Raw genomic sequence first — 13,088 nt, forward strand, 5'->3', positions numbered from 1 at the left:
GACACAGGCAATTCAATTACAGCGATAATCCATAAAACCAAATTTGCTCATATGTAGGCCTATAAACAAATGAATGAACAAATAGACTGAAGCCTATGCCAACATATTAAATTAAATACCTGTCTTTATTGAGCCGGTCTGTCCGTCGATCGCCACCGCTCCGTTTCAGCACCCGGGACAGCGCCGCACCTACACATGCACCCTCTACGCACAACAAACAGTGATAAAAAAAAACCTGCTACACTTGAATACTGATTTGGATGTTGATTACCATGGCAACAGTCAAAGCTTCGAAGCATTCGGGTCAGCCTCATGGTACGTGTCCACAGGGGCGTTTTTTATCGCAAGGGGACGCGACGCTTCCCAGCATTGGACGTTTGGTGGGCTGTCACTAGACACAAGGCACTAGGCTCCTGATTGGACGAACGCTTTCCCTCCGTTGGCTGCTGCTGCTCCCAGCTTTCAAACCGGAACCAGTATGGAGGCTCGTTTGGAAACTTTCTTCTCTTATTTCATGAAAATAGTTCACCGAAATGTGTTTCAGAAAACATTTGAGGCGAGAAATAAGCCGTGCAGTTGCTGAATCTGTCTTTATTTTGGATCGACAACGTTTATTTTAAAAGATTCTCGGGAGTTTCGAGAGGCGGCGAGTCGCGTCGGACGCCCGTGATTTGCATAAAGTAGACTAGACCTCAACTTTATGCAAATGAGGAGCGGGCGTCGTGACGCTCCGTTTCTCGAACCGCGACGCCACGCTACTAGAATGCATTGCGCGGCAGCTTACATAGACAATGAATGGGGAGCGTGGAAAGCACGGAGCCTGTGGACATGTACCATAACAGCTCCAAAGAAATTCAAACTTTTCAGTTCAGATTTTATCACCAAAACTAGACAATAAAAAAACTGTACTCTACCAGATAGCAAAATAGGGATGAAGAAATTCATGGGTGCGGAAAGTGTTCCGTCTATAACTGCTGTCTTTGAGGAAACCACAGGAAATCAGCTACCGTAATTCACAAACTGGTTGTATGGGAGATTTGATAAAAAGAGTTTTGTTTGGAAGATTTTCTATATGGATAGTAGTGACTAATAAAATGATCTCCCTGTCAGACATGATGGTGCAGGAGTATGGTAAATTTGGCTCACTGGACACCTACCTGAAGAAGAATAAAAGCTGTGTTAACATCACCTGGAAGCTAGAAGTGGCCAAGCAGCTATCCTGGGCTATGCACTACCTGGTAAGACTACCGACATAAGAAAAGAGAAATACCTTCAAGTAATGTGTAAATAAAACTAGTCGAGCGTTGAAGCCTTGAAGTACCTAATATCATTATTGTTGTCGCTGTCGTGTCTGCACGTAGGAGGATAAGAGTCTCATCCATGGGAATGTTTGTGCCAAGAATGTTCTCTTGATCAGAGAGGAGGATCGGATGACGGGCAGCCTGCCCTTCATCAAACTCAGTGACCCGGGTATCAGCATCACCGTGCTGCCCAAAGAAGGTGAGATCAGTCATGTACCGTCCTGATGTGAGGAGACTTGTAACTCACACCTGTGTGGAGGCTCAAGTCATGTGAGAATAATGTTACCTAACATAATTTTGCTTTGGTGTGATTTATTTTTTTCCTCCTCTACCTTTTTATTCCATTCATGTATTTCCTTCTCTCTGTGCTTCTATATCTCTCCTCGTGTTCGTCCGTCAGTGCTGGTGGAGCGTATCCCATGGGTGCCCCCCGAGTGCATTGAAAACCCTCAAAACCTGAGTTTAGCCACAGACAAGTGGGGCTTTGGGACCACGCTTTGGGAGATCTGCAGTGGCGGAGACAAACCACTCAGCACCCTGGACTGCTCTAAGGTTCACAAAAACAGAGGATGCATTAAGAATATTGAATATTAAATTAAAGGAATAGTTCCACATTTTGGGAAATGTTGAAGTAAGTTGGTTGCCTGGCCACACTGAGAGGCCAGGAAGTCACTGCTCCCAGCAAAAAAATAGTTCCAGTGTCATTTTTACACTATGGTGTTCATTAGTGAGCTTTAGAGGTGCTGGTAAGTGTTTTTTTTTTTACTTTTGGACAGGGTCAGGCTAGCTGTTTCCACCTGTTTCCAGTCATTATGCTAAGCTAAGCTAACCGGCTGTTGACTGTAGCTTCATATTTACCATACAGACATGAGAGTCACTCATCTCATTTAACTCATTGGCAAGAAAGCAAATAGGCATTTTTCCTAAAATGTCGAACTATTCCTTTAACTCATGCAATTTGTTCAAAACGTGAGAAGGACACAAAGTTATTTAAAACATATTGTATTGATTATTTTAAGAATGTCTGCAATCTTTGTATCTTGGATCGTTTCCCAAATCAGTTTGAAAACATGCAGGTTCTGACTTTTGCTCTGCAGAAGAACTTGTTCTACGAGGACAGGCACCAGCTGCCGGCTCCTAAATGGACAGAGCTGGCCAATCTGATAAACAGCTGTATGGACTATGAGCCGTCACACCGACCCTCCTTCAGAGCGATTATCAGAGATCTCAACAGCCTCTTCACACCAGGTGGGGAGAAAAAATCAATGTGGATTCACTACGCCCTACACACACACACACACACGCACACACACACACACACATACACACACACTCGTCATCTAGGGTTCGCTCAAGATATTTTAAGAAAACGACTTTGTGTTTTGTTGTGTTGCAGATTATGAGCTGCTGGTGGAGAGCGACATGGTGCCCAACAGGACAAGAGGCTTCGGCTTCCCGTGGGCCTCCGAGAGCCAGGAGCCCGCCCAGTTCGAGGAGAGGCACCTCATCTTTCTCAAGCAGCTGGGCAAAGTGAGAAACATGCACACACACACACACACACACACTATCATTTTGTTTGACTCTCCTTTATCTCCTCCAAAGTATTTATATAGTATCTTTAAGTGTGATTTTTTTGACAGTGAGGCAACACACGAGACTGAACGTGATTGACAGGCATCATGTTGATTAAAGTTAAAGCAATATTAGCCAGCTAAAACCACAATATCACTATATATTTAACATGCTTGGAAGTAATGTTAGCTTACCAAAACAAAGGTCACTCCATAAATCGAAGGCCCAGCCGATGTTGATCCTGACCGAACGTTAGCTATGGTTGCACACTGTTAGCCCTGTAAGCGGAGCTGAAAATAAAGGCACATGATGTCACTTTCTTCACATTAAAAGCAGTCTAAAGGCTGATGAAACCCAGAAAGTCACGGAAGGTCTAATTTTTTAGGTTCGGCTACAACCTGTACACATGAACACATTTACGCAATAAAAAGCGATTACAATGTTTATATGTGTAAAAACTTACATACAGCCCCTTTAATACAAATATTTGTTAAAGCATTAAAAAGATTTTCACTGGAGAGCTGGATACAAATCTGTTAAAACTTCCTCTCTAAAGATTCACACTCTCTTGAGGTGGTTTTTCTTTTTCTTTCTGCTGGTCTGTATGTGGGTGTTTGAAATGCGTCTGTCAGATAAATGATGATATACAGTAGCAAACATTCAACCCACACGACTAATCAGCAGTTTCCGCTATTATCTCAAAAATTCTCATGACACTTCCCGGACAGCGTGAACTTGCTCAGCACTATTTGATTCGAAAGAACAACAATTTTCTGAAGATGATGTGTCTTGTTTTCTGTCATAACTAATTCTTCTTCTGGTGATTAGGTATCTCACTGATTCCATCCTAGTTAATGACAACGCACCATCTTGTACTTTGCTACATAATTTAATGTGCGCTCAAACTAGAGCTGCAACGAGTATGTTTTTTTTTTTTAAAGTCAAAATTCTCGGATTCTTAAATGTGCATATTTCCAGTTTCTTTACGTCAGATTCACACCAGAGCAGCGGTGAAGTGCGGCCTGTGGCGAGCTGCCATGCAATGTCTATGAAAAGCTGCGGCGACCACTCCCGAGCTCAACCAGCTGTGGCTGTTTGATTCTGCAATGAAGTGCGGCGAAACTAAAGTTGGGAAAAGTTCAACTTTTAGTGGCGAAATGCAGCCAGAGACAACCAATAAACCAGTAAACAGATCCTTTATGATCCTGTGACATCATTGTTACAAAGAATTTCTTAAAGCCTGAAACACATGAATATGCCTCCAGGGTACAGAACATTTTTATTATTGCGGTGAGCTGCACGTCACCGCTGGCTGGTGTGAATTCTGTGTTATATCGCTATGACAGTAAACTGAATATCTTTTTGTTGTGGACAAAACACATTTGAGGACGTCATCTTGGGTTTTGGGAAACACTGATCAACATTTTTCATCATTTTCTGACATTTTATAAACCAAACAAACTAATTAATGAATCGACAATGAAAATATCCGTTAGTGGCAGTCCTACTCAAAACCAAGATGGAATCACAGCTGTTGTTTCTAGATTTCTGACATGTGCTCTCCCTCTGACCCCACGCTGCAGGGAAACTTTGGCAGCGTGGAGATGTGCCGGTACGACCCCCTGCAGGACAGCACGGGGGAGGTGGTGGCCGTGAAGAAGCTACAGCACAGCACGGCCGAGCACGTCAGGGACTTTGAGCGAGAAATCGAGATCCTCAAATCCCTCCAGCATGAAAACATCGTCAAATACAAAGGAGTCTGCTACAGCGCAGGTAGGAGCACATGGTCTGATATCTATATGTGCAATATTTCATTATTATAATAATATCATATTGTTTAGAAATGGTCAGAAAAATCACAATATAGGGTGTGATTCTGTATCTTGTTACCTGTCCTAGCTCAGTTTTGAATATATGTCACATATTGTTTATATAAATCAAAGCGATATAAGCTGGTGTTTCTACATCAGTGGTTCTAAGCTTATTAAAGAGATAAGAAGAGATTTGCTGTATGAATAAATATCTCCTTTTACACAGATTTGATTCCCAATCAACAGTAGATCACAATAAAAATATATATTTAGTATTTCTTTTCTTTGTTGGTATACATTATTTAAATAAAGCAAATTATTTTCCTGATAAATCTCTTTTCTTAAGTGAGATCTAGGAGCGGCCTACAACTTGTTCCTTGATTTGATATCACCACCCCGGCAGATTTTGTTACACATAATAAATGACTTTACAGTTCCAACATGTGCTGCCTAAGGCGTCAGTGACCATGCCCATGAGACAAATCAATCTTGATTTCCTCAGAAGGCCTCCACTCCGCCGCTGTGTCGACACTTAACTTCTTTATTTCTGCAGGACGAAGGAACCTGCGGCTGATCATGGAGTACCTCCCCTACGGCAGCTTGAGAGATTATCTCATCAAACACAAGGAGCGCTTTGATTTCAACAAACTGATGCACTATGCATCACAGATTTGCAAGGTAATGTAGTGCAGTGGGTGGTGTGGACTTTAAAGACTTTGTGTAACCCTACCAGATTCTTGCCGATACACAGCCCCTAATATAAACCAGTACTCTTGTGTTCATACTTCAGGGCATGGACTACCTCGCCACTAAGCGATACATCCACAGAGACCTGGCCACTCGGAACATTCTGGTGGAGAGCGAGATGAGGGTGAAGATCGGTGATTTTGGCCTGACCAAGGTGCTGCCGCAGGACAAAGAGTACTACACTGTCAGAGAGCCGGGGGAAAGCCCCATCTTTTGGTGAGGAAGACACACTGCACATGTTTGTTAGAAGTATTTTCATATTTTTTGTGGGTTGACATTTATGGATTCTCCGCTTAAGAGAATGTTTTTGATTAGCTTTTTCGACAGTTGTGGTTAAGAAGTGTAACCCTTTGTGACTGATCTTTAAACACATAACATCATGTGATTCACACAGGGAGAAAAAAGTGTTTTTGTACTGCCTCTTTCATGCCTTCATGTCTGTCTGCTTGTAATGTAGGATTGACTGTTTAAAGATGTGTGCATCATTATGTGTATGTTTCTTATGTACTGTGTATATGGTATTTTCCAGGTATGCTCCAGAGTCGCTGACAGAGAGCAAGTTCTCTGTGGGATCAGACGTTTGGAGTTTCGGTGTCGTCCTCTACGAACTCTTCACCTACAGTGACAAGAACAGCAGCCCACCGGCGGTACTGCACTTCTTCTTTCTTTCTTTCTGTTAACTTTTGTTTTTTTTGTTCTGACAATATGACTTTCTCTCTCACGTAAACCTTTTCTTATTCCACCCTTAATTGCTTTGTCAAATTAACTGAGCTAGATAACAATGGCCAGTATAATTAGTTTGTAATGTTAAAGCAATCAGTTGATTGAGCACTCAGCGATGTACTCAGAAACAGGAAACACTTCTCATCTTTTTCAGGGGCATTTTTTATGTTTTACTAGGTGGGTTTTCACTAAAGAACTGCACTTTTTTTCTTTTCCAGGTGTTTATGGACAAGATGGGAAATGAAAAGCAGGGCCAGATGATCGTCTACCATCTGATAGACCTGCTGAAACAGGGATATAGGTTACCTGCTCCAGATACTTGTCCAAAGGAGGTCAGTAGCTCTTTACAAAATATACAAAATTGCAAAACAAGTTGTTTTTTTCTCAGTTTTTGCTTTAATAAAAATGTCTCTTGGTTCAAGGCCAATGCAAACTCACCACTTGTTTGTAAAGTCAAACAAACCAGGGTCTCATTTAATAAATTCATTAGTATACCAACTCAGGTTCGATTGAGTCCATTAGGTTTAGGTTCCTATCTTACACCCGGCGCAAAGCGGCACACAGAGCAGTGCAACTGTCAGTGGTGGTTTCAGACCAACGCAGTTGTCATTCTCACATCCAGCCCCCACGTTTTGTAAGTAGCAAATGTATTTGCGCACATCTGTGCGCCTATGGGCCCAGATTATGTGCCGTTTAACTAGCAAAAGTGGAGTTGGACATAAAGTACTTACGCAATGCTATAGATTGTTTAAATAGGGCCCTTCAAGTGATAACCTCACTAGTTTTCTGTGTTGCAGAAATGGATAGAGAAGTTAAGGACTTACTAAGAGCAAACACTTGGGGAATAAAGACAATATTATTCTTTGCCCCAAGTAGAAAACGTCATATCATTAAATAGCGTATCCAATCAAAAATGAATAGAGACCCCTTTCATAGCAAAAATATATTTCAAAATGTTCCATGGCTGTAAAACTAGCTTATTATTTAACTTATTTAAGTAGAATAAAATAATTGTAGCTCTTTTATTTTTTTCTCCCTGTGTTAATGTTCATGCTCTGATGCTTCCTTCAGATTCACAAGATTATGACAGAGTGCTGGAGCAGTGATCCGAAAGCGCGCCCCACTTTCAAGACATTAATCCACAGTGTGGAGAATGTACGAGACAGCAAGGACGGATGAGCCGCACTGACCCCTGAACCTTTGACCTTTAGGTGTCGACTCCCGGGAGTCAGTCCTCAACAGATCTCAACAGAACGATGAATGTACAGTATTTGCTGAGTTTACTGCGGTGATGCAGTCACTAGTCAGCTGTGGACTTGTTTTTCTTTTGGTGCTCTGCATGTCTGTCAGCCTGTTTAACATTTACTCAAAATAAGGATGATGAATGGTAATAGAGTGCTCCAGGGATGACGTCTTTTTTGTTGGCCAACCATGAAGTTAGCATCGTCCTGGTTACCTCAACAGAAAGCCGATGGGAGTTTTCCATTGAGTTTTGAATTATTGCAGAAAATGAGCTCTGTGGCAAAGAAACAAGTTTTGTTCAGCAAGGTTTTCTTCACAAATGATACCACTTTTTTTGATTTCTGAAGACATTAAAATCTCTTAAGCTTGTGTTAACCACACTTTCAGGCATCTAACTAAAAAGCCATTCAAGAAACCCTTTGACTTCCAGACAAGGGAACCGGAAATGCTAACTCATTTCTGGGTTTTAGGACTCATTCCTGTAGCACTCTATGTCCGCTTTCTTAGCAGTTTGCCTTCTTTCTATGACGTACACAAATGATCTGATTACTTAGTACACTACATGTGACTCAGACACCGAACAAAATATATTTCAGATGCCTTTAAGAACATTTCATTAATTATGGGATAAATTATTTCCTTTGTGTTATTTGTACATGTTGTGTTTTACAAGTTGAATTGACGAGTCCCGGACTGGGGATACCAGATTTTCTTTACTTTAAGTAACTTGCGTTGAATGTTTAAGCCTTAAAATTAGTATTAGTACCAAAAATGTATAAATCGCCAACAAGCAGCATTTTTATTTGTTAATGATCATTTATTAGATTTTGTACTGTTATGTTATTATTGTAAAATGAGCAGCAACTTGTTAAACCAAAGAAGCTGTGGGATTCTCAACAGCCATCTTACCGCACACCTGAACCTCACACCTGAACCTCACTGCTCTTGTGGCCGGACTTTTAAGGACTGGAACTAAGCAGGGATCCTCCTGCTTGATAGTTTTAAGACTGATAAAGGACAGACCATAAATGTGAAGCACCACAAGGGGACCCGTTATGAACGTCTCTATGGGTGGTTTGGAGTCACATTTCTGCCGTTACAGTGGACTTGTGTTTTACAGATATTCATTGCACATCGAGGATGATTCTGTGTGTTTTCTGAGCTTGCTATGACTACACATCAGGGGTCAGAATTAACACGAATCAACTCTTATTTGTCAACTACATTAGAGAGACAGCAATAACTGCTTAGTTATCCCTTTGAGAACTACTTGAGGGTATCTAGTAGTGTCACATCATGGACTCATACAGTATCATTCTTGTTTTTGAAACTGGAAATGATGATGTTGCCTTTGTAATTATTAATGGGTGTATATATATAAATACAGTATGATGTTTTTAGTGTTATTATGAGGCTATACTATCTGCCTGTAGTGTGAAAAGTTTATTTTGGTGGAGAAAAAAAGTAATGAAGGGAGATGCTTTTATTTTCTGCAGTAGCTTGTTGTTGCACGTGATGGTTTTATTTTCTTTGACCTTTGTTCATGTCATTATTTTTCAACCCATTTAGAGTTGTTGAAGAGCGTGTGTATAGGTTGAATACATTTATGTGTTATGGTGTGCATTACAATGTTAGCCGCAAATGTATCAGTGTTTTCTTTGGGATTTTTTTTAAACTTAAAAACTTAGAAATAGGGATTACAGTTACAGAATATTGATTCATATTTGATCAGCACTGCCTAGTTTGACCGTTTGATCGGAGTTTGTGAATGATTGACAGCTTCCTTCGTTGAATGAACAGCCAATAGGAACGCTCTCTCTCTCTCTGAAATGACCTGTGATTGGCCAAAGTCTCCCGTCACGGGCTAGATTTTCTAAAGCCTGAAAACAGAGCCATGAGGAGGTGCAGAAGTCTAGTTTTCTCTCAGAACACTTGAATTACAATATGCTGAAAGGTTTTTATGGAATTTTTGCCGAATGATGCCAAAAACATTCTGCCTACCATCGCTTTAAAGATGCTATTGACGACATTCAACCACTAGATGTTGCACTCTCCCTACCCCGTTCCATTGCATTCACTTCACAACAAGTGGTTGCCAGTTCATTGTACAACCTGCGTCTTTTATGGTCGAGTGGAGTGAGACTCAGACAGCTGTTCGGTTGGCGGAGCATTATAGAACAAACTTCATTCAAACTCACCAAAACCGTCTTGTTAAGTCTTTCCAACAATCGCCAACTCTGGTTTGGTCGAAATAAACCCTTATTGCACTTATTTTTCAGTCGGCCATCCACTTCTAAATCCCCTCTGATGCGCATCTTCATTGACAACACATTAGTTAAGGTTATAAGGACTATGGCTGTTGGTAGGTGTTGGTTTTCTTTAAATATGCTGAATTGTACTTTTATGGTTTATTGTTTTCCAACTAAGATATGGCAGCTAATATGTGCTAACGTCAGTTTTCACTTGTTGCCAGGTTAAATATTCACGTATTCTTCAGCCTGATGGAGACACCAGTGTCAGATTCAGCCATTTATCCATTTTTTCCACACTAACTGGCAACTTGATCGCTGACGACCCAGAGATACCACGTGATACCAACGTCGGTGGCTCACAAGTCTTGTTAGAAGTGGGAACCGAACGTCTGATATCTTCCACAGAGATAAACAAAACATTCATTTTGGACCGCGTCAAAATGATTAATTCACAAACTTTTATTTGGCATCTTTCTAAAAGCTCTGTGGATGTGATTTTTAATTTTTTTTAATATTTTTTTTAATGCCATTAAAAGGACGCCATACACACATGCACGCACAAAATGTCAAAGGATGGATCCCCTCTCACATCGCTAAGAATGAGTCACTGTAAAGAGCAACGTTTTCTCACTTACAAACATACAGTGTGTCTGTAAGCTCCCACGCTCTAACCTCTGGGCAGTATCACACCGGTCTGAAGATTTTGTTCACGTCAAGTCTGTTGTTTGTCAGTTTCTTCAAAGTTGCTAAGTAATACCAAGATGGAGAATATTACTGCCAAACAGGTTCTCTACCCCCCCAATCCAGATTTCTTTTACTCATATTACCATTACTGTGATATACTGTATATGTACATTGGTGTGTAAGACCAAATAAGATTATTTTTTGAAATATGTATAATTGTTCTTATCCTGGTAGTTTTTCCATTTATTTCAATTTGAGTTTGTTGCAGTGTGAATGACATTAAGCCTTGTTCTGTCATCTGATGGCAACATGCAGCTGCCTTTAATACATTTATGTGTAGATAGATGTAAATAGTGAAAGATGGATATGGAGTATATTCCAGGTGTGTGTATACTTTTATTAAACAAAACATGTTGTATTACTACGGGCGTGAAAATTGTACTTTTTTTAAATGTAAATGTGGCTTTCTTTTCACATAAAGCTTCATCATATTGTACCCACAGTAGAGAGCTTTTTTCTAGTCAAGATAAAGTTCCGTTCATGATTTCTACATTTAGACCAGTGTGGGGTTTTAGTGCAAGGGGCTAAATGTATTTATTGGTTTGTTTTATCTGCGTCAGAAAGGGTTAAAAGAAAAAAAGGAATCTGCTCTTTTGCAGTAGTGTCCTCAGGGTGTTAACAGAAAAATGATCAGACAGACGTAATGTTGTGAACAGAGGCCAGCAATAAGTTCACAGCAGCCTAAATGACATTAATGTGTGATATTGGCCTGCGCTAGTATGAACGTTAGTTTAGTCCGATGGTCTGCGGGCGAGAATACGGACGCTGTTTATCGCTCCAAACATAAACAAGTGTCAAAGACAACATATGATGCGGCTCAACATTTCATATTAACACAGTATTTCAAATTTATTTTCAATGATGCTGAAAGGGTGACATACATTTCCTTTTTTTAAACAAAATATCAAACAAGTTAGGAGAATAAAGAAAATATTACATTATCTATTAAAATATCAGGCCTATTAAATAGCAGATGTGAACTTGCTCTCCTCCAAATTTATCCTCCTACATCTTCATCCTCCATCCCCCATCACTCCTCCTCCCCCCACCTCTCCTCCCTGCCTCAGCACAAGCGTCCGATATCATTCTTGGTACAGCCCTGGTTACAGCACTTCCCCGCCACGCCCAGAGAAAAGTTCCTCTTCTTCTTGCTCGGTATGGGCCAATCAGCTGCAGCTCGGTTCCCGTCTCGCTCGCCTAAAACTGCGGACGGCTGAAGAGCCAAGTTACTCAGCATCGGCGGCTGCTGCTGCTGCCGGTCTCCTCTGACCCCATAAAGAGCCAGGAGGTCTGCCAGGGAGTAAGAAGAGGAGCCGATACGGAGTGGAGAAGGGTTATCTGCTGTGAGCTCTGCGACAGGTTGCCAGGTGTGATGGTTTTCCTCCACTGTAACATCACTGAGGGAACTCCACTGGAAGGGATCTGGAGGATTGATCAATAATAACAGGAGTTGACTAAAAAGTATTTTATTTGTCAAATGCACCTTTAGTCTTAGTAAAAAAACAAATTCACAGATCAGAATATGTGACTAACAACACAGGAATGATGGTTACTAAGTCACAAAAAAATGCTAACAATGAAGAATGAGCTGACCATGGTGCTGAAATACGAGGCTCCGTCAATCAGCTGTCCAACTGAAATGTGGGGGCAACTGTTGCCTGATTATAGCTCTGTGGCAGCCTAACATTTTGATGTGTAATAACCCACCATCTACAGTAACATGCGCTCGCTAGAAATCAAAGTAGGAATGAAGAAAACAACAGTTCCTCGCCTGTGGACCCTTTCTTCCTCCCTTTAATCATCCTTAACCTCAATGAGAAATCAGTTACACCAGAATACTGTATAATTAAAGACGTTTAACAAGTAGAGTCTAACTGTTTTGATGTCTGTATACTAATTTCTGTACTGCTATTTTTAGACATTCTCCACTTATGGTGCACAAATTAAGCAATTAATGAAACAGCAGTAAAGGTTAACTCACCTATGTCCCCCTCTGTGGACCGTTTCCAGCGGGAGCCGCCGCAGGTGAAAATGACCGCTCTGATGAACTCTCTCCCGCACAGTTTCACCCCGTAGTCCCTCGGCAGGATCAGTCTGCTCATCACGTCAGCCTTCACACACTTGCATATGCCACCGACGCACACCACAGCCACGGCAAGAGTCAATCTCCAGAGCATTTTCACTTTGAGAACAAGTTGTCTGGTTTTGCGCTGCAGAGAGGAGGGTCAAGCTGAGCTCCACCTCAGATCTGATCAGTGTTTCAAATCCTGTTAGTTTCCTTGTTGTTTTTTTTTATTGTTAGGAGAGTTACGTTGCGAGCCAAATGCTGAAGTTGTAAAAGATGCTCCTATTGTGTCGGGTCTTGTGATGCAGAGCAGGCTTTGGTTTCCTCTTTTTGTTCTCTCTATAAACCTAGTCACTGGTTCACTCATCAACCTATGCGTTCAACCCCTCTCCCTCCCTCCCTCTCACACACACACACGTCATTTAGATTGATGACAATGACGTACTTGGGAGTTGTTTCTTTATTGTAATAATATTCGGGGACTATTTTGATGCGATGTGTGAGTGTGCACATTACTCATACGCTAGTTGCGGTGACGATTTTGAGACAAACAATACGAAGGCATGTGTGACGTCTTGTACATTTCACTGGGAAGAAATTAAGATCGGAAGTGCTTCAGGCTTTTATTAAC

General features: G+C 41.1%; 2 protein-coding genes across 3 annotated transcripts in view; one reads left to right on the forward strand and one right to left on the reverse strand.

The window, feature by feature from the left end:
• The window catches only part of jak2a (Janus kinase 2a), a 37,606-nt gene extending 29,835 nt beyond the window's left edge, over positions 1–7,771 (forward strand). The window contains exons 14-24 of one of the 2 annotated variants that reach the window (XM_037753131.1): positions 1,111–1,238; positions 1,362–1,500; positions 1,702–1,853; positions 2,399–2,549; positions 2,698–2,831; positions 4,457–4,646; positions 5,238–5,362; positions 5,475–5,647; positions 5,961–6,078; positions 6,373–6,486; positions 7,226–7,362. In XM_037753131.1, the coding sequence (XP_037609059.1) occupies positions 1,111–1,238; positions 1,362–1,500; positions 1,702–1,853; positions 2,399–2,549; positions 2,698–2,831; positions 4,457–4,646; positions 5,238–5,362; positions 5,475–5,647; positions 5,961–6,078; positions 6,373–6,486; positions 7,226–7,333 (1,532 nt within the window). In that variant the 3' untranslated portion in view covers positions 7,334–7,362. Of the gene's footprint in view, positions 1–1,110; positions 1,239–1,361; positions 1,501–1,701; positions 1,854–2,398; positions 2,550–2,697; positions 2,832–4,456; positions 4,647–5,237; positions 5,363–5,474; positions 5,648–5,960; positions 6,079–6,372; positions 6,487–7,225 lie in introns of both variants that reach the window. The other variant, XM_037753130.1, reaches the window with a different exon arrangement.
• A 3,460-nt stretch (positions 7,772–11,231) lies between these two features.
• rln1 (relaxin 1) lies at positions 11,232–12,820 on the reverse strand. Its single transcript, XM_037753116.1, has 2 exons — positions 12,374–12,820; positions 11,232–11,814 (listed from the first exon to the last, which is right to left on the reverse strand). The coding sequence occupies exons 1-2, from the start codon at positions 12,567–12,569 to the stop codon at positions 11,456–11,458; spliced, it is 555 nt and encodes a 184-aa protein (XP_037609044.1). The 5' UTR covers positions 12,570–12,820; the 3' UTR covers positions 11,232–11,455.
• Positions 12,821–13,088: the final 268 nt, after the last annotated feature.

The sequence above is a fragment of the Sebastes umbrosus genome, chromosome 19 (assembly GCF_015220745.1).
Source record: "Sebastes umbrosus isolate fSebUmb1 chromosome 19, fSebUmb1.pri, whole genome shotgun sequence".
In the NCBI taxonomy this organism is placed as follows: domain Eukaryota; kingdom Metazoa; phylum Chordata; class Actinopteri; order Perciformes; family Sebastidae; genus Sebastes; species Sebastes umbrosus.